General features: G+C 32.2%; 5 protein-coding genes across 5 annotated transcripts; 1 reads left to right on the top strand and 4 right to left on the bottom strand.

The window, feature by feature from the left end:
- Positions 1–471: 471 nt before the first annotated feature.
- Positions 472–4,339, bottom strand: LOTGIDRAFT_221179 (hypothetical protein). Its single transcript, XM_009065242.1, has 8 exons — positions 4,212–4,339; positions 3,549–3,668; positions 3,245–3,319; positions 2,955–3,120; positions 2,345–2,480; positions 1,687–1,838; positions 1,215–1,320; positions 472–1,018 (listed from the first exon to the last, which is right to left on the bottom strand). The coding sequence occupies exons 1-8, from the start codon at positions 4,329–4,331 to the stop codon at positions 796–798; spliced, it is 1,098 nt and encodes a 365-aa protein (XP_009063490.1). The 5' UTR covers positions 4,332–4,339; the 3' UTR covers positions 472–795.
- Positions 4,340–4,939: 600 nt separating this feature from the next.
- Positions 4,940–10,887, top strand: LOTGIDRAFT_235723 (hypothetical protein). The gene is made up of 9 exons (XM_009065241.1): positions 4,940–5,022; positions 5,521–5,661; positions 5,919–6,055; positions 6,419–6,525; positions 6,821–6,939; positions 7,426–7,721; positions 8,164–8,306; positions 8,767–8,888; positions 9,060–10,887. Exons 2-9 carry the CDS (start codon positions 5,529–5,531, stop codon positions 9,581–9,583), a joined length of 1,581 nt encoding a protein of 526 aa, XP_009063489.1. The 5' UTR covers positions 4,940–5,022; positions 5,521–5,528; the 3' UTR covers positions 9,584–10,887.
- A 1,825-nt stretch (positions 10,888–12,712) lies between these two features.
- LOTGIDRAFT_68346 (hypothetical protein) lies at positions 12,713–13,210 on the bottom strand (the record flags this gene model as incomplete). The annotated part of the gene is made up of 1 exon (XM_009065214.1): positions 12,713–13,210. A coding segment is annotated over one exon (498 nt), but the record flags the coding sequence as incomplete, so codon positions are not given.
- A 1,602-nt stretch (positions 13,211–14,812) lies between these two features.
- LOTGIDRAFT_167725 (hypothetical protein) lies at positions 14,813–15,992 on the bottom strand (the record flags this gene model as incomplete). The annotated part of the gene is made up of 2 exons (XM_009065240.1): positions 14,813–15,443; positions 15,964–15,992. The coding sequence occupies 2 exons, from the start codon at positions 15,990–15,992 to the stop codon at positions 14,813–14,815; spliced, it is 660 nt and encodes a 219-aa protein (XP_009063488.1).
- Positions 15,993–20,289: 4,297 nt separating this feature from the next.
- LOTGIDRAFT_68994 (hypothetical protein) lies at positions 20,290–20,550 on the bottom strand (the record flags this gene model as incomplete). Its single annotated transcript, XM_009065215.1, has 1 exon — positions 20,290–20,550. A coding segment is annotated over one exon (261 nt), but the record flags the coding sequence as incomplete, so codon positions are not given.
- Between the last annotated feature and the right edge of the window lie 4,067 nt (positions 20,551–24,617).

Raw genomic sequence — 24,617 nt, 5'->3', positions numbered from 1 at the left:
ATTTCGGTTAGGAGCCAAGTTAACTAAAACCCTCTGAGAATACGGAAGTTTTGGTGTCATGGTGTAGCTCTGTGCGAACTTCATCGCAATTTCAGGTCAGACGACTTACCAAGGTTAGGTTCCGCAAGTTATATAGCCTACAGGACGTGTGTGGTAAGATTCCCAAAAGTACATTGGGGATAGAAATAGGTTCACATTGTTATCGCTCCTTTATCGCCGAAATCCGTAGCTTTAACATTTTACTCTTCATAAATTCAGTCCTTCGACTGGCTTCACTAGGGTGTACGGACGAGTAGTTAAAGGGAAATAATCCCCTTGATACAGTATACTTATGGCAAATCCAGACCAAAACAAATTCATCAAACAAGACTTGGCAACACTCATAATGTACTGAAATTTAAATATTCAAGAAATAGAAAATAGAAAAGAAATAGAGATTTTTGGTCATGTTTTATGGATATAACAACGCATGATATTATAATTTGATTTAATATTATATATTTTGTGAATGTGAACTTGGTAAATGATTTATAAAATGATTAAAATGACAATACATTAAAGAGTATCCATTGTATTATTAATTTACATAATTAGAATACATGCCCCATAGCCTTTTATAAAATGAGTGCATGATTTACATATCCTTTAATGTCAGTTGTAAATATACAATCTACAATGTACATTATAGGTCATACCAACATAATATAGTTTTGATTTCACAAAATGGAAATTCATATTATTCAAACAGTTTGCTGGCAAATACCAGTGTATTGCTCCTTTGTCGTCTATTTTGTTTCAACATAAATTTGGAACTGGTACAGTATAAATTGTCTCACTATCGGTACCACATAATAAAATAGAGTCTTGAATATCCAGTGAATTAACAGGTAATGATTTATTTGGTAATAATGAATTGATTTCTAGTTTATGTCTGGATGATTCCACACTGATCCAAGGACTTGATTCACTCATTGGGGCTATAGTGTACATCCTTTCAACCCAACAGAAGGCTACCAAACTGGGATGAGCATTGTACACAATGCCAAAATGAACGCTAATTAGGCTATTTGAATATCCCAGAAATTTTATTAGTGATTGACAAGGTTAACTGAAAGGTGTACTGATTGGTTGATATTAAATGAAATTCTTGAGAGTTAAAATGCAGTGAGTATAAACAAACTGTTAAATTCTTACCATGCGCTGATACTGATGACTTTGTTAATATGTTCATAGCTGAACCATCCCAATGCCATAAAGAACCATCTTCTGAACAGGTAAATAAATGATCTGGATTTGATGGATGGAATTTTACTTCCCACACTGAAATTTAATACCAATAAATATAGTGTGGAGGTTGAAAGGTTGAACTGAATTATAGAAATAACATGAAGATTTATTTAAAACTGCTGATAAACAAGCTACAGTATATTCAGGATTGAAAATCTAAATGTTACAAAATGCTTTAAGATAACCTTGAATTTGATAAAAACAACATGTGTGCATATTAAACTTGAAGATTTTATGTATACATTCATACATACATGTAAGTGGGGATCAAATAAGCCAAGATATCTAGTGACTAAATATATCAATGTATTACAGATACATCATTCATTTGGGAGTTCAAAAGAGTTTGAATTTTAGATGGTTTAATAATGTACAGAAAATATCAATACCACTACTTACTTGCAGCGCTATGAGCTTCTAATAGAGTCATAGGATATTTATCTTTTCTAATATCCCAGATAGTTAACATACCATCTTGTCCACCTGCAGCAACTATATGTGGTTGTCCTGGGTGTTTATCTACACAGTGTAATGGTGTATTGTCTTCATTTCTACAAATATAGTAGATTGATAAATAAGGCTTATACCCTTTTCAAACAAGAATACTTACTCCAACCTAAATAGCATAAACAAATTTGTTTCCAATTATTTAAATTTCATTTTAAATGCTAATAACTAAAAATCTTTCATGGAGCATCGCAAAGTTCAAACTAATCCAGGATTTTGACAATACATAGCATACCAAATCCCATCAATATCCTATCGAACTGTAATATTTTGGCTATTAAGTCAAGAGCAACAAACTAAATTAGCAGTAACTAAGATCATTTGATCTCTTAACAAATCAAATAATGTTGGCATAAAAAAAAAACACTGAGAACAAAATATCAAAATTTTCCAAAATTTGGACATCAAATTCAATGGTTATTAAATTAAATTCAACTATACATAAAATGTGCTTTATTTGGATAAATTCTTTGACATTTAAAAGTTTTTGCATTATATACATAAATATGTAGAAAGATTGTTGGGTTTACAAAGAAGGTAGAAAACTTACACTGAGAAAATATTAACTGGTTGATCACTATCTCGTCTAATATCAAATATTTTTAATTGACCAAAAGAATTAACAGTCAATATTTCTGATTGTGTTAAAAATGTTAAACTATTGATGGTACAACTGTCTGCATTATCTGAAATATAAATGAACATGTAATAGTGACAGTCATGCGTTGCTGTTGTATCTTTTATTTAAAGGGATATGATAATTGCTGTACAAGATGATAGAGCACTATATCAGATATACTTATCACTGTAATATGTATTCTCACTGCTTCCTATGGCTTTTACATCATCATATTGGTCAGATTTGCATTATGAATGTTGAAAACACCTTTGATGTGATATTTTTAACTTTTATGATTTTGTAGGAAAACAAGTATTTTGAAGCGCAGTCATGTGATGGTTGCAAATATATCCTTACAAAACATGCCTTAAAATTATTTGCATATATGGATATATATATATATATATCTCCTTTAGAAGAACTTCATTTTATCTGATGACAACATGTGTAAATTGTGTTGAAACACTATGTGCGTTGTTATTAAAGAAGTGAGTATACCATAGTATTCTTAATGTTTCTTGTTAATGTCTATAATACTTACCTTGTATTCTGACGGGTTTGGTCTGATTTATATTTAAAATAATAAGTCGTCCATCTTCTCCACTAGTAGCTACCATATCATCACCTCTATTACCAATACAAGTACACGATACACTTTCACCTTGCATTTCATGTAAACCTTTCCATATACTACAAAACTCTAGTCCCTGTAATAGATCATACACGATACACTACAAAACTCTAGTCCCTATAAGACAGAATAACCAGAACAGAATCTTAAAATATAATTTTGTTATACAAATAATGGTTAGACAGAGTGAGACTACTTACTGTGTGATTATTGTGTTTAAACATACAAACAGAACCTGTTGATGATGTCACCATTAACTGATCTTCAGCAACATACTATTAACAAAAATAACAAGTTTTTTAAGAAAAGAAAATAATTGGTAGGTCTATGATCAAGTCCAAACAATTTCCTTATTGATCTAATATCTGAGCAATTTACAGACTTCAAAGTCTTAACCAGAATCAGTCTTAGCAAAAAAATAAATTAAAAATGGAGGTCTAAAACAGTAAATGTCAATGGAAATGAGGCCAACATACATAAAAGTATGAAAAGTTTCAAGCTTACACATAAATCAGTAACATCTCCTTCAATGGCAGCTTCACAGATTTTTTGTGGCTCTAAATCTCTTTGAAGGTTTTCATCCTGAACTCCACTATTCACTTTCCATAAACAAATCTTATTCACCTAAAATAAGAAAAAATGTTATTTCATCATATTGAAGTATAATTTGGGAAGATAAATTCAATTTTCTTTTTATAAGGGTGCTGTGATCTAGGAATTGTGACAATTTTAAAATATTTCAATCATTACAAATCAAATAACTCCAATTTACTTTTCTGCCACTAATTAGTAGTTAGGCTAATGAACAACAGAAATGCCATGCAGTGTGCAAAAAGGGAAATTTTGCTTAGAAAGCTGCATTAGATCACTCTTTTTTTAATTCCAACTGTGGAAAGTTAAAGAAAGGGTCCAGTCAGTGCATGTAGGTACAAAGCCAATGGAAGGATTTTTAACTCATAATAATGCAGTTATCAAACGCAAACAATTCATAAATTCTCCTCAAAAGTTGAAGTCTGAGGCATCCAGAATTAGACTTATTAAAGTTCTGGAATCTGTAACAGCGAGATGTAACTTGTAAATGAGACTGTACTGAAGTCGAGGAGAGAGTTTAAGAAAGAAAGGGTTCCTAGTAAAATTATAAACCATTATAGAGTATGGCCTACGTACATCATCATCCCAACTTCCAGTAACAAAAGTATCTGCAACCTTCAATGACTGTTTTGGAACGGGTTGCCATTTGATTTTGCTTATTTTCTGAGAGACAAACTTCAAATTTAGCTCCTCCATGCTTCAAAAAATATTTTGTAAATGAAACGAATATTGTTTCCACTTCCGGTTTTAAAATAGGTGATAATTTCCAACATATACGGATGAAATGGATTAAGTGTGCCAATATTTTTACAGACAAAATAATATGAGCAACTTAAATATTTCATTGTTTTTGTAAATTTACACAAATAGCTTTTAAATCGGGTATTAGAAGCTAAAAATCAAATATCAAATGATAAAAAACAAAGCGACAACTAGCATACTATGTAACATTTATTATCTACTTCTTAACACCGAGCCAAGCTAGCCAACTGTATGATTAGCAAACAGTCTCAACCTAATCCGAAAAATCAAACTAATTTTTATATCAATTAGAAGCATTTTTTAAAAAAAAAATTACCATCGCATACATACATGAAACCTAAGCAATGCAATTTCTATAACATGACTTTCAAGGTATATTCTATCCAGCTAACCTAATGAATCTTTAATTAGTAAAACGGATCTACTATTATGACGCATCGGAAGAGAAAGGAATTCGGATTACATCTAAATTTTTTGGCTAGCTTGATGTTAGATAATACATTTCCGGATGTAAACAAATTGTATGTGTCATCTGTCAAAGTAAAGATTAGAAGAAATAAAAAAGACCTATAATGTTTTAAAACGCCTAGATGACTTGTGATTTTTTCATAAATTGATGTACCCGGTATTCCATAAATTTTTCAGACATTCACTTTCTTATGTCTACATGGATCTAAGTTTTTTCCATTGTCATTGATCCATGACTGTTCGTTAGGCTGTTAGCTTCTTACATAAAAAATCACTAAATGACAGGACAGGTGAAGTTACTCTCTTGACTCTTGATTGAATACCTCTATTTCAAGTTTCATAATCATCTGCTTGAGCATGTTGTAGGCAAACACTATGCTTAACCAGGCCTTGTAGATCATTATTTAAATATGATTCTATTTATCTTCCATTGAACATTTGAGGGAAGGGTTGTCTGGAAATATTTTTTTCATCTTATGTCAAGTTATGTCATAGCAAGAGGTCACATTTATCATTTAGAGATTCTATATAAATCTGCTGCAATCTGTGATTTGTAGAAGAAGTAGACATCAGATTTGCAAATTGAAAAGTGATAGGTGTAAGCTTACCTAATATCATGAAATATTGAGATGAATATTTTCATATCTTTTTACAGAATTGATAATGGCTGCTGGAGTATTTCATGTAGAATTTGGTATTAATGATACTCAGTTAACAAGAGCTTTAGAACAGGGTAACTATGCTAGTGCTGAAAGATATATTTTAGAAAATTCGCAATCCTCATATTTAGATGAAGGTAAGTAACTTCATATAAGATTCAGTTGGCACAATGTGAATTGAATGAGATGAATGATGTAAGAAACATACAGACTTGGGCTGTGATTTCAATTTAAAGACCTAAACTATTCTAAAAATATTTTTTTTTTCGCATAATATACTGATTCCATTAAGCCAATTTTTGTAATACAGAAAACATGGTTGATTATTAAAAATGCTATAGAATGATACACAATAGTTTCTCTGATTTAAATGGGTTTTTTTTTCTGTTTATAGGATGTTACCAAAGGACACCACTATTTATCTGTTTATGTGGCATAGCCGAAGATGGAGATAGAGTGAAATGTCGTAACTTTTATTTAGCTAAATTAATGTTAGAGAGAGGTGCTGATGTTAATTATAGAGTTCCTGTAGTAAGTATTATTAATGCTTTTGTTTATCAATATTTATTTTTGATAAAACATTCAGGAATTTGTATGCCCTCATTGATTTCTATGCATGTCCAGGAATATAATAAAATAACAGGCATTTATATATGGAATTCTAACTATATTGAAATTAGCAGATATTATTGCACTTCATGTGCAGGGCCAATAATTGATGTGCTTTAACACATAGCTTTACAAAGGGTGTTGGTTCTGTTTTTTTTGTAAGATTTCTTGACAGTGTTTTCTTGATTTGAATATTTTCAATAAAATATTACTCCTCAAGAAAATTTTTTGTTGTGGTAACACCACAGAGCAGAGTAAAAACTAAGTTTTTTTTGTATTTTGTAGACATTTTATGGTTGTGAGTATTTGGGGCCAGGTAAAACCTGTCTAGAATTGCTGATAGATTTTTATAATGAAATAACAAGATGTGACAATTGTCGTTCTGAGGATTGGTAAGCTTGAGATTAGTTAAACTTTCTCTTTGTCATTTAACTATTCATTTATTCAGTTTTTTCATAACTGGTCTCAGAGCAAATGAAATGAAGACACAATGGGCACAATAATAGAGCATTAGAAACAAAAATTATACCTCATGGATCAAATTGGCAATGTTATGGCCATTTTAAGATGGGGGTTGTGTCAGCAATCAGCTTATGGAGTCTAGATGCAGAGGTTAGGATAAGACTATTTTGACAGGCTGTAATTCGAATACCAGTATAATAATTTTACATTATTTCTATGTTTTAGGGTTGAAAGTTCACCAAGCTGGGATTCACAAGAACAAGTTATAGGACTTAATCGGCAGTTATTAGACAATACATATGATATTTTAGAGGATATAGAAAAATTAATCTTTATCTGTCTTGGTATGTAAATAATGAAGTTTATGATATATAGTCAGTCATAACCAAAACTGTTTTCATATTCAGAGTTTAAAAGGATCGTAAAGGAGTTTTCTAGTCTTTGAATGTGTATCAGATATACTTCCATTTACACCAATCCAATTTCCATCAGACTTCTCTGGTTCAGGAAATAGAAATTCATGCTAGATGCACAGTCATCAAACAGAATATCAAACTGGTGCAAATGGAAATGTTCCCTGATAATCATACAAACATCATACCAGACATCCTCTTTACAATCCCTTTTACTGGTTACAACACAGACCTTGTTTCTGGTTGAATGAATTCAATGAATTCAAGCTTCACATCCAACTTTCTACACCTGATTGAGCTAACGATAATAGAAAGTTACTATTGATTATGGCAATTTGACATTTTCTGAAACCAATTTCTTTGTGCAAGGTCGAAATTTTGTCTTATTTTTTTATACTGAATTCATTTTATTTACAGCAAATGGTTGTGATGTTAATGTACGAGATGGAAATAGAATGACACCATTACATCGTATAACTATTTCTAGTTATGAAAATAAATTACTACATTTATTATATGAGAATGGTGCTGATATTAATGGTACTGATATCCATGGTAATACACCATTATTATCATTATGTGATGTAGCTATGTATGATATTGATGATGATTTAACAGATAATTCACCATCCAGTAGTAATAGTAGTCTGGATCAATTATTACCAATTCAACAAGCAAAGTTAGATTTCTTTCTATCCAAATCAGACACACAGGTAAATATAAAGAGTTGAACATTTTAAGAATTGAATATGAATGTCTCTAAATTGACATTTCCCAATGTGTTTCCTCACTGTCAGTGATGCAGGTCAGAGGGGATGACAGCAAAATGCCTAGTCATTTGGATGGGATAATATATGAAGGCACCGTATGCTACACAGGTTTTGAACGAAAGAAATTTGACAGTATGGCCATGTTGCTGTCCTGGCAGATTTCCCTCCTAGCGCACAGCATACTGTTACGTGTCCTCATTAGCCCCAATAGGCTACTACATTTGATACCCTTCAAGAACTTTCAGTAAGTTTCTATTCCACTTTTCCAGTTGTTCATTTTGTCCTGGCTTCAGTTTCTCAAAAAGTGTGAATTTGTTATGGTTTTGCTCTTCAATATTCTGTAGGGGCAAAATGTAGTAAATTGTAATGCAATTTCCAATTTCAGATAAATGTGCAGAATAATTTAGACCAGACGCCGTTATTTCATTGTATAATGAGAGGAGATGTAACTAGTTGTTATAAGTTATTGTTAAGTGGAGCTGATCCTACACTAAGAGGTGTTGTATGGGAAACAAGGAGAAGAAAACGGTAGGGTGAATTAATTAAATAAACATTAATCTAAAGAAATGAAAATGAATGGAGTTTTAAGTCCTACTTTTCAACATTAATCTTAAGATGAATAATATGGTGACATTAATTGGGGCTTATGGAACAATTGCTTTGAGTCTTGCATGTCAAAATATGCTGGAACTATAACAGATGAACTACCAGATGCAGCAGATGTAAAGCCTTGGCTAAAAATGCATTGGCATCCCTTTGTTCTCTAATCTTGTGTTCAGACTCACCACTATTTGCTGGCTCGGCTGTTCACCATTAGTATTTGTTGTGTTACTGATGTGGATAGATCATAGTATATAAAAATAACATTAGCTCATTGATTCTGATGATGCATCAATAAATCATAGTTAAACAACTCCATAGAAAATATGATCAAATTAATGATGATCAATCTATGTTAATATTTTTTATTTGTTTTTCTACATTGCAGTAAAATATCTCCAATATTTGCATCATTTTTATCTATACCAATACAACAGACTTTAGGCTGGCAAAGCACACATTATAAACTTACAGCAGCCCCACAAAGATATTCTCATATTGTTGATGCAGGTAGGTAAAAGATATTCTATAGATTATATAATAGCTGAGCAAAGTTTTTTTGCACATCTACGTAAGTTTCAAGTTAGCATTAGGATTAACATAATTAAAAGGTCATTTACTATTTTTGGGGTTCTTGTCATGTTCAAATTGTGGAAACAAATTGCGTTTTTGGAATTTCAGGACATTTTACAAAGAAAGAAATTGCCCAAGAACTTGTAGAATATATAGAAAATGACTTTCCTGAATTCCTTGAATTAAGACCAATAGCTGGTGCTTTAATCCATTTACTATTTGGAAGAACTACATCAACTTTAAGTCAGCTGGCTACCAGATGTGTATTTCAGAACAGTTTGATCAAAAATACCCTGTGTTTACAGCGAATATTACCAGTGTCCACTTTTAAACAGAAGTTTTTAGTGGAAGATCTAGAACATTTTGATACTTATGAAGAATATGTGTGTCTCATATTGAATAGAACAGTGCTAAAAACTCTTATAAATCTTTTAAATTTGCCTCAAGATTCTTTGATCAATTTTGAGGTCGAGTTGTTGCTACATCAAATGGCTGTGAAATTTTCCAAGTATAAAATATTAAGACCAGACAATGTTATATCTGATTTAAGTGATGAGTCAGTACATTCCAGTGAATCTGATAGTTCTAATGACAGTCTTGATGAAGGTGATTCTGATTTAGAATACTGGTAACATAATAAACAATCTTTTTTTATTGTACAACTTTTATATAATGTATACATCTGATAAATGTTTTGTAGAACAATAGTTTTTATTTCAACAACTTAAAGGGACAGATGTGCCATTTCTTTTACCAATTATAACTTAGTCTCAGAAACTGGATTTTTTCAGCTAAGCCAATCAGTAATATAGTGTTCACAGCTCACTGTTGAAATTTGAGCCTTCAAATCCAGGTGAAGAAATTCCTAGTTCGAGATATTTTTGAAGGAATTTTATGATTTTTGTACATTTCTAATACTTTTGGAGATATTTTTGAAGGAATTTTGTGATTTTCGTACATTTCTAATACTCTTGAAGACTATTTACATATTTTCAACACTCAAATCAACCCTCAAAATAGCACAGCTGTCCCTTTAAACACAACTCACATTACAATCGATCAAACAATAATCGCTCGATTACGATATTAGATCACCAAGACATATCTAATATAGGAGACATCCAGGAAGAAATATTTAGTGATTAATTAGCCCGTTAGCTGCCAGCTCTAATATTGTGTTCATTACCTCTGTTCCCAGTTTAAAGTAGAAATTAACAATTGATTTATATTTGGTCCGCATCTTGGAAATAAACAATGGGGCATGTACTCTGTAGATCAATATATTGACTTCTCACGTAATTTGAATCCTATTTCCCACTTTCTTTTTGCTGATGAATACAGCTTAAATGTTTATGTATGTTTTCTCTAGCAACAAGATATTTCAAGCAACAGAGTAAACTCATATTGAAACATTTAGCTATATCTATTTTAATCTTGAATTTTTATAATTGAAAGAAAGTAAATCAATGTTAATCGACTGCAGTGTGAATTGTGTCTTAAAGGCATATTAAACCCTGGTTTATAAACATCAATATATGACTGAGACCTGCTGATACCTTATCATTTCCCTCCATTATAATCTGAATGTCATACATCAATCATAGTCCAACTTCACAATGTCAAGGTATTATGAACTCCTAATCATTAGCAGTACAATCTTTCTGTAGAGAGCTGATTGGCTGTATCAGCTTGCATACAATGCAATCAATTTGCTGCATGTACAAACATGCCTAATCCAAGAAAAATGTCTAAAGATTTCTAGGTATAAGATAGAGTTCGTTGAGTTGACATTGTGAGATTATCATAGACCAGAATTAGTATACTTTTAATTAAGATGGAATTTGTTCAATTATCACAGAAACACACAAGACATGTTTTAATTATTATAAACCATTGATTATTTCAAGATGGGTTCTCACATTTCCATAGTTTTCTTACAATTGGAAAGCCTTCATGAGAAGTTTTAATGACTGGATCCAAGGAAATATTCATATTTTAAAATGATAATGGTTTACACCAATTTAAGTCCAAATTCACACTTCATCATTTGACTAATTTACTGGTCGACCTTATTTACGTCGGCCATAATGAATCCAGATTGAGGCTCATAATGCAAACACACAAAGCCCCTTTCCTGCTGTTGATAAGATGTTTAGCTATTCCTTTATATGACGTCGCCATCTTTTCCATGGGTGATGTCATTTGCGTTACGAACCTCACTTTCAGTGTCTCAAAAACGAGGCATAAATAAGGTCTATTTAATTCATTAGAAAATAAAATCAAATTTTTTATAGGAATCTTTTAAAGAGACTTAACTTTTTAAAGAAATATGAGAACCAATCAGAAATAATGATATAATCAGAGTAATTCCCATGCAACTGAAATTACTTTTATTGATTTTTGTTGGTTTCAGAAATACGGATTACTTTATACCTTAGAACCTTGCATACAAGTTCAAGAGTACTAAAATTATTATATAGAACTTCCAGCATTTTGTTCTTATTCAAATAGTAACTCTTTCACTCAGATGTTTGTCAATATTTCTCCATGTCTTTGCAATTATTATTTAACATGTCTCGTTTTGACTAGTTCAAAATCTCTAATATTAAAAAAAAATGAAAAAAAAATAAATCAGAAATTAATGTGAGCAATTATCAATTTGCCATACTAAAGAAAAAGTGCACTTTTTCACCAAGCACTTCAAATATTCTTACAATAATTTTTGTAATAAAGCACTAGATAGAATGTAACCTCATAATCTTAGGCACGAAATATTTTGCTGCCAAGGCTTGTATCTTCGAAAGAGTTGTGCATCATACGTTCTAGCCCCAAAGCCAGATAAGATAATTTTTTTGCATATTTTTTTAAATGATTGTATATCAATTACATATTGCCCTGTCAGATTTTTAGTACCTGTCAGAGGTACATGGTCATATTCATTACAGCTCACATTAATTCTGATTACAAAATATGTTTTTCTTAAATTTTATTATGCTAGAATAATATAACAAAATATGACAACAATGAAAATCAACAAAAATGAAATCTGTATATGGTTATAACTTCATATAAATAGTTCAACAATTTGACCAATAGTCTTATCTAGATTATTAAAATAGGATATCATAGTCTTACCCTGCCAGAAGAAATAACAGACAGTTGCTATGATTTTTTCTACCCCACACAAACAATATTTCCAAAAAGTAACAAAACTGCTTCAAAAAAATTTTCATTTGCTACTGAGCAACTTGTTATATATTTCTTAAGATTATGTTATGATGCACTGGATTCATGAAAATCCAAACCGAAAAAGAGTGAATTACCTATTTTTTAAGTTACAGAGACATTCTGCAATCTATCATCATGTAACTTTGAAGGTGCATTGCAATTCCACTTTCAACCGCTTTAGCCCTAGTACCAGAATACTAATACCCATATCTTGTCATTGTATTATAACTTGAAGAACCATATCTAGGACTTGTACTACCTAAACTGGAGTTCATAAATCCTAGTCTATATGCTGTGCTGTTAGTATCATATCGCGGTGAAGTAGATTCTCCATAGCGTGGAGACGTTAAACTCGAAAGTAAACCACTATAGGAGGAGCTGTTGTATGATGGTAGATAATCGTTGCGTGAGGTGGTAGTTTTATAATCGTATCTAGGTGATGTAGAACTAGAATAATTACTATAACGTGGTGAGTAATTACTAGAATAGTTAGAATATCTTGATGACGAGGATTTACTTGTGGTTGTAGGATTGATCAAATGACGATACTGTTCAACATAAACGTCTGGAATTAATCCAACATTTGATTGAACCATCTTGACGCTACTGCCACCTAATATACTCCTCTCATAATCTACCATTTGGCGCCAAAATCCTAAATTAGGATGAATAACTGATCTCCGTTTCTTGACGTGATAATAAGCGTCTCTTAAAGTTATCCGATAATATTTCATAAGATAGACCATACAAATTGTTGCTGACCGACTGACCCCAGCAACACAATGGACTAATGTTTTACCACCTATTAATCGAACCTGATTAATTCGGTCAGCACAAGCATCGAAATAGACATTGAGTCGAGCAGAAGGTATATCATCAACATGTATCTGTACGGTATCAAGTCCTGGTAGCTCTAGGTTTGGTACATCTTGGGTACAGTTTATAACATTACTGATACCCAAACTTCTGATTTTATCACCACGTACAGCTGCTGCACTACTGAGGTACAGGTGATCATTGATTTCAGCTATTTGATTAAACATTGTTAGATCCATTTTGTATTACTGCTACCCTGAAAATAGAAAAGAAGACAACCTGTTAACTATCAATACTCAATCAATTACTCCCCCCAAACAAAACAATTACTCAATATCCTAATCAATTACTCAATATTCTAATCAATTACTCAATATTCTAATCAATTACTCCAGCAGTTGAAATGGCTCAAAATTTTACACGCACAATTTTTCAGCAGATTTAACACAAATACAAAATTTTGGCATTAATTATTTAATTCAATCAAAAATAGTTGGCCATTTGCTGAAAGGAGATTTCCACATCTAAAACTCGACTCATGGACACTCACTAACAATTCAGTGGTTTCATATTGAATGACTTTGACACATTGCATAATTATTACTTGCATCTTTAAATACTTCCAAATTCACAATATTTATTTATCTTAAAGATGTCATTTGTGGTTTAGAAGGATTTCCACATTTCATCTTTTTATAATAAATAAATAGATTTGTAATCAGGTGAATGAGGTATAGTTGTGTTGTGTTAAAGGGACAGATTCGACATCTCAGAAACAGAATTCTTTAGCTAAGCTAATCAGTAATATTGTTCACAAACCACTGTCAAAATTCATGCCTTCAAATCCATGTGTGTCTAGAATTATCAGTGTTTGAATATTAAAATGATGACTCCCAAAAATGGCATCTGTCCCTTTAATAACAGCTTGACAGTATGTCTAAACTTTAGTTGTGCTGCTGAACAGAAATTCAGTTTAAACAACTACTAATGCAAATATTGGGAACATTTTATACCTTAAAAGTAATGTAATAATCAACCATCATTATTTGAAATGGAATGTGACAGATCCGCTTAACATCAGATTTCTAGTCAAATTGGGTGCTAATATTAATTAAATACCAGTATATTTTGAAAATATTTTAAGACTCATATAAGCTTATATTAATTAAAGAAGAACCGTAATTAAAAAATGAATTGAACCAGACGTAAACTAGAGGTTAAGACAGATTACACAAGACTAATATCTTTTACAGTAAAAACTAGTTTTACTGGTATGTTACCAAAAGAGATAAAAAAAATATTTTTCTTAGTTCTCTAAAAGTATTTCACATCAATAAAGCTTCAAGACTGATGATATTAAAGTCTATTTAAAGGTATATCAAGGCCAGCTTTTCTATTAGATGGGACACGGTTCCTGATTTTTCAGAATTGAAAGGATGCTAAGTTTGGTCCTTGAGAGTAAGCAAAATATCCTTTTTGTACAATTAATAGGCACTGTCACACATCCATACAGTATTATTTCTTCAAACATGTTTGGAATTAAAAATGATGAATTAAATGGTAGTATTCACTTTTAAAGGGAAAGTTGTGCCATTTCTTTTACCAATCGTACCTTAGTTTCAGAGATTGAGATATTTATGAAGGAAATTTGCAATTTTCGTACATTTCTGGTACTTCTGAAGACCATTTACATATATTCAAGACTCAAATCAATGCTACGAAATGTGACACATCTGTCCCTTTTATGTTAATACCAAAGCAATAAAAGATTACTTTGGTTGAGAATAATGTAGGAATCACAAATTTATGATGATTTGTTAATAATAATTACTTGTAACTGTAAACGAAGATGCTAGAATTTGTATAATCAATATACATAAATGTAGCAACCAGTTGTAAAAAATATAATCCATCCATCCATTTTTAATTCTTCGTTCCGTTTCTTCTTTATAAATATCAGGAACTAATCCAGTAATATATGGTAACAATTCCACAGTACTCTCCCCTCTTATGTCTTCCTCAAAACTAATCAGACTTCTCCAAAATGAAATATTTGGTCGGATTATTGTCCGTCTTGTTTGTACAAAGTTATAAGCTTCTCTTAACGACATGGAGTGTATCTTAATAAGATAAGCTATGACAACTGTAGCTGAACGACTTACACCTCCAACACAGTGGACCACAATATTATCTCCCCTTGTTATAACAAAATGAATATAGTCAACTAATTCTGATAAATATGGTAGTATATTTTCTTTACTGTTATCTTGTAAAGACACATATCGCACTGTTATATCTTGATTGTTATATTTCAACGATGATAGTTCTACTGCTAAATTCAATACCACTTTAATGTTCAATTTTTTCAGATTATCCTCTTTAGTTACACCACCCAAACCACTCAGATACAACTGATCAGTTATTTGAGAAATCTTGTGTGATTCTGTGCTGGAGATGAAATTGTGTTTTGGAAACATACTGCTTCTTTTAAACTTGATCTCACATAAAAGTTTTTTCAAAAATGAGGAAAATTCTCAGTAAGAAATTATTGAAACTGAAATGAACATTGTAAACCTTATGACCAAATAATCGTTGAATTTCAGTCACTGAAGGTCAAGGTAACATACACAGCTTGGTATAAAGCGCATGCAAATAGAGGAGGTACATGCCAGGTGAAGTGTACGATGAAAAACAATACAGTAGAAAATGGACATAGCGAACATATATGGTACAGGTATGGACACAATTCGCTTCATGTATTTTCTTGTGTATTAATAACCCTGCAAAATAGGCAGTCTCTTATCTATTTGCACGTTTACTCATTAATACAAACTTTAACTTCTGTAACTTTAAATCTGCTTTAAATTTCTAAATTACACATTTTAATAAGTTTAAATTTAATTTCATTAATTCACTTACTTACAAATCAAATTTGGCTTGAACATGAAATTTTACTAGCCTAACTTACCTAATAGGAAGTTGATTGAATATGGGCATGTGATAAGATATGTTATGATGATATAGATTACATTAGAAATTCTTAGAATGTTATCACACCTGGAAATAAGTAGATAAGAATACCAAAGTTTATTTAGATAACTCTCCTTTTATCATTTTTCTCATTGTTTTATACATTTAATGATTAATAATACATACCCAATGCAACTTTTAATAACTAGTTTTCCTTCTATCAGAGGGCAATGTACTGAAAACTGGCAGAAATAATTCAGTTAATGTGAACCATTTGTAAAATGAAAGATTCGACACCTATGACAACAGGTTGGCAATAATCCAAATTCAACATTATAATAATATAATCCTTTGTCAGTGATATTGTATTGTATTGAATAGATATATCTTATAGGTTAAGTATATTGACTAGATAAAAACTTCTTATTTAATGAAAATCACCTAGCAATAATAGTTACAAAACATTGATATTGTCCCTTCCCTTTACTATCCTTTTATTTAAAAAAAACATTGCATGTTCAAACATATTCAGATATACATTTATTTCAAGGACGAAATCAAAAGCCCATTAATAGTTTATTTTGCATAAATACAAATTGTTCTTTTTATATACAATTCACAAGGTTTTTATTTGTTATAAAAGTACAATCGAATGACATGGGTCAACTGTAAATCTATCTGAAGAATTGAATCAATCAGCTTATCTTTAGAAAGACCATAGGATGCATGTAGCTATCGAAGAAATCTGACAGCGATTAAATACATATGATAAACTTATCTGAGCTCACTAAAAAAAAAGTTGTTTTTCTGATAAAAAGCTCTAGATAAATATTTAGGACTTAAAAAGGATAACACAATATCAATAGTCCAAATGCCACATTAGTTAAAAAAAAAAAAAAATTTAGTTTGGAAATTGACAAGGTTATTCTTACAATCAAAAGCTTAATTTTCTAATTGTCTATTGAGTATTGAAGCACAAAGTTTCAACCTTCAATGTCCTATAATCTCATTTAGCTTTTAACATTTATAGTATAGCATTTAATTCCTGCTAATTCAAATACCTTGTAGCTATAGGTCTAAAAAGAGAAAATTCTTAAATCTAATAGTTTCCAATGGTACTATATATAATAAAACTTACTTTAATCAAAGGATCCTAAGCTGAATAGTTTATTAGTGAAATAAATTCCAACCACAAGAACTAATACCATACAAACTGCTCACTCAACACTGTTGATATGGCTAAGTTTAGTAACAGTATATAGGTAAACTATATATACATCCAGGCCAGGTAACTGTACATGTAGGAGTGATATTCAATCTAGCAGTCAGATACTGGTATTACCCAGTGCCAGAAATTATTGGCACTCAATTAGAGCAAGGTTAGATAAATATCTTTAAGCCTACACACCCAAATTCATGTTAAAATCATTTTCCTCTCTAAACCTTATGATTCATAATTTTCTGCATTGATAAGCCAGCCAAGAAATGTGTCTTAAAAATAGCGTAGATTGTTTGTTTGCTGTTTTCACTCAATTTTGGTTATTATGATCAATTTAAGCATAGTATGAAGGTGATTGAATGAAACATATCAGTGAGTCAGAAAAAGCCATAACAACTTGTTTTTGGGAACATTTCACATCACTAAGTTTAGCGGTGATATATTTACCAGTCTGGTACAGTCTGGATTAATTCTAGTGGAGGAATTTAAGATCTAGCCCTGATACACAAGGAATGTGGTAACTATACTTAAAGTGACCAGTCAGTGTGGAAATCTTAGAAGAGCTCCAGATTTACCTCAAACCTAATGCTGGTTTTGTACTACAAAAGTAATTGGGTCCTTTCTAAATGAATAACTTTCAGTTGCTTTTGTACAGACTCAAATTCTAAAGTACAGTCAAGTAACCTAATTTCATGCATAAGGACATAAAAATAACAATTCTGTTTTTTTAACTTTAATTATTTGTGGATTTCCGGAAAGGATTAATAATTTACATGAGCGACCTTGCTCGACCTCTGCATTAGTTTGTTTTGATAAACATGGGTTTTCTCTACAATGTCAGCTAGTAGAATGAATCCAGTAGTTTCAAGCAAGGTAAAATGTATTACCGGTAATGTATACTTTGACAAATACAAAATGGCGGATTTCACTTATTACCACACGTCACCATTCTTTATCGGCCGAATTTCCTTATAATCCCAAGCGGTAATCGGAATTCCAAGTGTCGTCTGCTAGAATGTAGTCCAATGAATAAAGTCACGTGATCAACTAGCGGATTCCGTGTCAGCAGAAAATTTCTATGGAACACAAAGTGGACCATATTCTTATGTTGTTTCAGTGACTTTTAGCAATAAATCACGCTACGTATCTTATTTTGTCAGTCATAATTTTTTTTTTAAATCATGGTTCTTTGAAGGAATTGTCATTAGTTATAATGAATTGATATTAAAGATAAATACTAAGAGAAGTTAATTATACCACCCTGTATCCATACAACACGTTTTTCTAGACTTATTTATAGATCAAACATTGTACACGAAAATAGGTGAGGCATTCTGCCGCCGTTGCCGAGTTGGTTGCTCATGAAATATGGGTCAAAGTGAAGGATTCATTAAGAAAATCGAAATAAACCAATTTCTGTTATTTTGTAGAATATCTGAGGAAACATCTAAGACATAAAATTTTTTTTTCGTTTTTTTAACTTTGACGAAATTCGGTGTTGAATCCTTATATCCACGAAAATAGGTTACACCACTGTATTATTCTGTAATGTGTACAAACATTGCACATCAGAAAGTGCACAGTACAGTTCTGGAAACTGTGTTGGCTCAGTGAATTTGCTTCATAACCCAAGCAGAAGGTCTAGTGGAGGTCATCCCAGATAGGCCAAGGAAATACCTTGGATTTTTCAACCTGATTCTCCCTGTCAGTGTCAGTGATGCATCAGAGGAGCCGACATGGAGAAAGTGTCTCTAGTGGTGCAGATGGATCAATAAACTGATCCTGAACCTAATTTGCTACTGCTCTGTCAAAATCTCCCTCAATGCACATTGCATCTCGTTTCCCGTTTTCATTAGCCCAATTAGGTGCAGAAGAATATGACGTAAGCTTATATTACAGCGCCATTTATTCTATTTCACAGAAGGTCTACCAGTACTGGCCAAGTCCATTTGAAGGTTTAGTCAAACCGCTTTTTAAATTTGGATCTACCCTTCTGCAAAAATACCACGATATTTTGAGTGAAAAACCACTAAGGCTAACAAAAGAATTCTCCATTTGAACCTAAATTAGCCATAAACAAAGAAACCTATCCCAAACCTACGTTAATGGGTATCTTACCATAATGAAATTATCAGAAATTAGAAAATCTATGGACGCTCCATGGACGCTCTTCCCTTTCCCTTTCCACGCATGCTCAGTATTTCACAAATCAATTGAATCGATGACATTATCTGGGTGTCTCTTAAACACAAATCGTCAAACTACAACATTGGCACAATCTAAAGATTTAAACAAACCTTCTTTTTTTGCCCTATACATAAATGCATATGATGCATTCTCTGCCTTCCTATAATAGGTCATTTTACTCATCTTATCGATCTCTAAAAGGGATAATAACAAATGCATATGTGTCGAATGAACATGGAGATTATGTAGAATGGCGTATTTAAGGTGTTAGGCCATGACAACCCCTCCCTCCCAATAAAACTTGTGAGAGGTTTTATGTGAAGTAAAATTGAAGCCATCTAAATGCTCAAAACGTCCTTTATACCATCTGAAATCCGCTGGCTTCTACGGGACTCTGACAGGGAAAAAATGAAAAAAGTCCAAAAAGGATCAAAGGTGTCAATAGCGAGAATCGGACGGACCTGACTATCACATTTTGTTTATTGTCACACGTTGACTAAAGTATTGAATATTGAGTATTGAGCGATACTTGAACTACAGAAACTCTCTATTTTAATGAAAAGTTTATTGAGCAGGCATATATCTACTTGTCAACCTCGATCATTTCACTTTCTCCACGCCAAATATGCTTCTCGGCATAACCGCCAATGGGGATATTGGCAAGAATAACCAAACGACAGGGCTCGAGGATCCATCACAAAAGTCATGAAGTCTTACCGCTGATTTTTTGTTATGATCCTCTGATTTCAAAACAGTCATGGTTCCGATAATTTGACGGTAAAACTCTACCCCCAGGTTTGTACCAGCAACATTCTTGTCCACACGCGATCTAGCCTACCATGCATCCTTGATTTTAGGCGGGGTTATAACTAACTTCTGGTTTTCTTCAACATCTAATAGAGCATTGTCTCTCTCAGTGATTTTATTATTCAAGCGATTTAATGCTCTCCAAAATCCCGGATTAATTGCAATGGATGGTCTTCGTGATTTGACTAATTTATATGCCTTATCTAAAGACATTCCATACTGATTCATCAAGTACTGCACTACGGCTGTGGCAGCCCTGGACTTGCCGTGATAACTGAATATCAGAACAGACTTTTTACACCTCCTAGCTCCTTCAATAAAATTATTGATTTCACTGAAATATTGCTCTATATTTTCCCACTCTATGTCATCTACAGCAATGTAGAGCTTTGAACGGAAATGGGTCTTTTCCATGCAGAAACATGGACAGTCTAAAGTTCTTCCAGGAATTGAGAAGTTCGCAGGAACATTAGCTATATCAATCAATGTATTAATGTTATTTTTACACAACACCGATTCGTTGTAAGCACCTTCGATACTGCTCAGGTACAAATAGTCTAAGATATTTGTAAGATGATATTTTGAGTGGGATCGTGTTGAAGGCACTGACAAAAGTGTTAACTTATTAGAAGTATCCAATATTCCTGGCGATAAGGGTATGTCTATTGAATGATGGCGGCTCTTCATTTTTTGTGGTCCGTTATATTTTGACATATTTTCATTCAAACTTTTAAATTTCGGTTGAAACTGTCCTGATTTAACATTTTGGAAAGTAGGACTTAAAGATGGCCTTATTGATGGCACAGATACTTTCTCCGTATCTAAATGGTATTCACTATGTTCGTCATTATTGACACTTCCTTCGTCATCATTTTTAACATCATGATTAATGATGGACGAGAATGATCCACAATGTTTTATTGTAGACGCATTGGAGTTCCTTCGAACTTTCGAATCGATCATAACCCGTGTTTCATCCTGGTCCTCTCGTGACTGGTTATCATCTTCCTGTAAAATAGATTGACTGTTCCGTCTGGTAGTAGAAGAAAGTAATTTTCTATGAAATAAACAATTGATTTTGTCACGACTTCTATTCAGTATTACACTTAAAACTTCTCCAGCACTATTCTGTCTCTTTAATTCCTTAAAGAACGATTTGTGATACATATTTTTGTTCACCATATTGTCTGTTATGTCGGAATCTGCTCTGAAAAGTCTCCTTGCTTTACGTTCTCTCGGAATGTTAACAATACTGCCATGTACTTGGCTAATGTCTACCGAACTGGACGAAGCATCGTTCATTGTTTGACTCCTTTTATCAGTATCAAATTTCGGCATTTTAAATCTAAAACTGAAAAGAGAAATAAAATGTTCTATTAAGATTTTTAAAAGCAACATTTACAGAAGATGACTGACAATCAAAATCAGGTGGCTCTACCTTTCTTTCATACCAAGAGATTGTTACCAAACGCATCATAACTATAATAGCAGCAACAACGTATATACAGCTCTTTGATAGGCCAATACGGTGGTGCATTTATAGTCAATACTTCGACCAATAAGATGTTTTAAAATCATGCAGTTGAGATGCTTGGCCAATTTGTCAATGGATAGCTGAACAAAAAAAAATTGTTATGGCAACGCACTTGCACACACAGTTTCGAGACAATTCATACATGTAGTTCTCTTTAATATAAATGATTTACGCTTGTGACATTAAACGATATTCAACTCTGATGCTGAATAGATCTAAAGATGACAAGTTTAAAATGGTAGAATCGATTGGCATAAACTAGTCATGCATAAAGAATGTTAATAACGCATTAAAGGTGTATGACATACCGCGGACTTAGTTTTAAGATACATCGACAAGGAAATATCCCTTTCTCAGAATTAAATTTGAAGCATATTCTGATAATGTGTATTGATCGCAACCCCAAGGAACTAATGAAGCAATTTAATGTGTAAAGTCATGTGTTAACATTCTAGATCAAATATACATATATATCAATGCATTGCATGTGATATCAAGAAATACCTCGTAGATTATAACACCAAGTAATAATATCTCATATCAATGCCTGCAGAGGAACACAACAATGCCATTGTATTTCAAGGTTGCTGAGATTCAAAACAACAATAATCGATAACAAATCCCCATTATAGAAACACTGGTAGGTATATAGCATTACAAGAGTCGGTTTTATGACTGAAGTTAGTCCATACCTGTAAATAAGGAATTATACATCCAGTAAATACATTGTTTCCACTAGTTTCAACATTGTGCCCCTAAACCACCTTTCTCAAATACAATAAAATACATTATCAATCCGTATTACCTGACTCACGTGATATATTCCCTGTTTATTGATGCAATCGGTTTCCATGGCAATGGATGAAAAGACGCAATCAGAATAATTTTACGTATTTACCAATATTCTCGTCCATTGTTTATAAGTTCATGTATTTGGTATTGATTTTCTGCAGCCTGGACACAAATACATTCTCATTAGATGAATTAGCTTGATTACAACTCCAAATCTGGAATATTTACTTGTACATACAACAATTTTCACATAAATCAAACTGATATCCCCTCATTACAGGCAAGTCATCTTGTTTCAAGAAGACATCTACGTATATTTATATGACTTATAGATGAGTATGGAATTCCAAATTGAAGATCTATAAATATTTCTAGGTATCTTAAAGGGATTCGTTATGTCGTTGTGTGAATAATTTAGTATCCTTTTAGTAACCACCCTATAGTTCTTTTAGGTGACATGGGACAAAGTAATAAAGGTATCTAAGTCTAATTTATGGAATTTTTCCTCCTTAGGATACTGACTTACAAAAAGATTAATTGGTACTGTATGAAAGTTGCAATGACACAATGACGTACTGCACTTGTGTCAACTTCGGGACAAAAATGCTGCTATTTATGTTATGGAATCTAACGAACATTGGCGAAGGTATAGAGTGGAATATAACGAATCGCTGGATGAAATGAGCAAAGGATTAAGAGAAAAAAAAAGCAAAAGTAATACCTTTAAATTCATGTCTAAAATCTGACTTCTTAGGCCTTCTCAAAATTGCAACAATTCGTTTCACATCCCCATGACAGTCCCTCTTGTTGCAGGCATGACAACAACAATAACTCGGTGTAATAAACTAATCGAACTAACAATCGTTCACACCTACGCATTAGCACATGTTTTATGTGCACATCAATTTAAGCCCCAAAATCGATCTTCATATAACATAAAGTGCATTCAAATTATTGACAATTTCATTGTCTTCGCCTGTGCACAAATTGTCTGATATAGATTGATATGACATTTAAATTATATCAAATTAGATAACAGATTTTACTTTTATATATATAAAGCCTACATCGGAAGCATTACATTTTAGTCTATGCAACGCAACAAGGAAAACTTCGATATTCTGCAAAAGAACTTTTATCAATTAATAGAAAAGGACTGAAATAGAACAAATAGAACATCTCTTTGGGATAATAAAGGCTAAAATTAAGATCAGATGTTGAAATATAGACTTATCATTACCATTTATGACAAACTGAGTAGCCATAACGATGGAAAAGTTTTTATTAAAAAATTTATTAGAGCGGAAAATGTATTAAATTATAAAATCACCATCCTCGGCATAGATTTACTGTCTTCATAATCTCTCTGGAATAGAATTTTTAGATTCAGAATAGTATTGATAGTCTAAGAATAATAATAAAAATGCAAACATTAGCATAAAGACACAAATCATTTAGAAATTTCATGCATACAGGTCAAACTAAAATATCATTCATCCGTCAGGGCTTACATCGAAAATTCGTGACTATCGAATCAGATATGCAAAAATTCAAAAAATGCAATTCAAGTTTCCTCAATAACCCGATAAAAATTAGTTGCTATCGTTTCCGAATTTGGAATAAATCAATTTATTTACGAATATCAGTCTCACTCATATACATAATAAGCACACCAGGTTTCACCAAAAAACGATTTGACCAGTCACAAGCCATATGGCAAGAAGTGTTCTTGGGTGAGACCTGATCTGTAGGCAATCGCTTTAAATATTGTAAACCTGGGTTTTAAGTAGATATTCAAGATGAACGAAGAAGACTTAGTTTCATAGTATAATCTATCTGGACAATGTGAAGATATTACGAACTTCGTCTTATACCTTGACTTTGTTGTATCATAGAAGTTTGTAAATTGTAAATTTGTTTGGATTGTACGTTGGTGAATACAGCCAATCAGTGTCATCCACAAAATGTCTGTAAAAATAAACCATAATTCTTACATTCTGTCTGTCAACGATTATTGTTGCTTGTTGGCGTACAATCCAAATGGCCGCATTATGTGAAAAAAGAAAGGTGGCTATTGCAATCATGGTGTAAGATGACGAAGTTTGTAACAGCT

Source organism: Lottia gigantea (assembly GCF_000327385.1).
Source record: "Lottia gigantea unplaced genomic scaffold LOTGIsca_69, whole genome shotgun sequence".
NCBI classification, from domain to species: Eukaryota; Metazoa; Mollusca; class Gastropoda; family Lottiidae; genus Lottia; species Lottia gigantea.
Note: the sequence above shows the minus strand (reverse complement) of the source record. Positions and strands in the feature narration are given on the sequence as shown.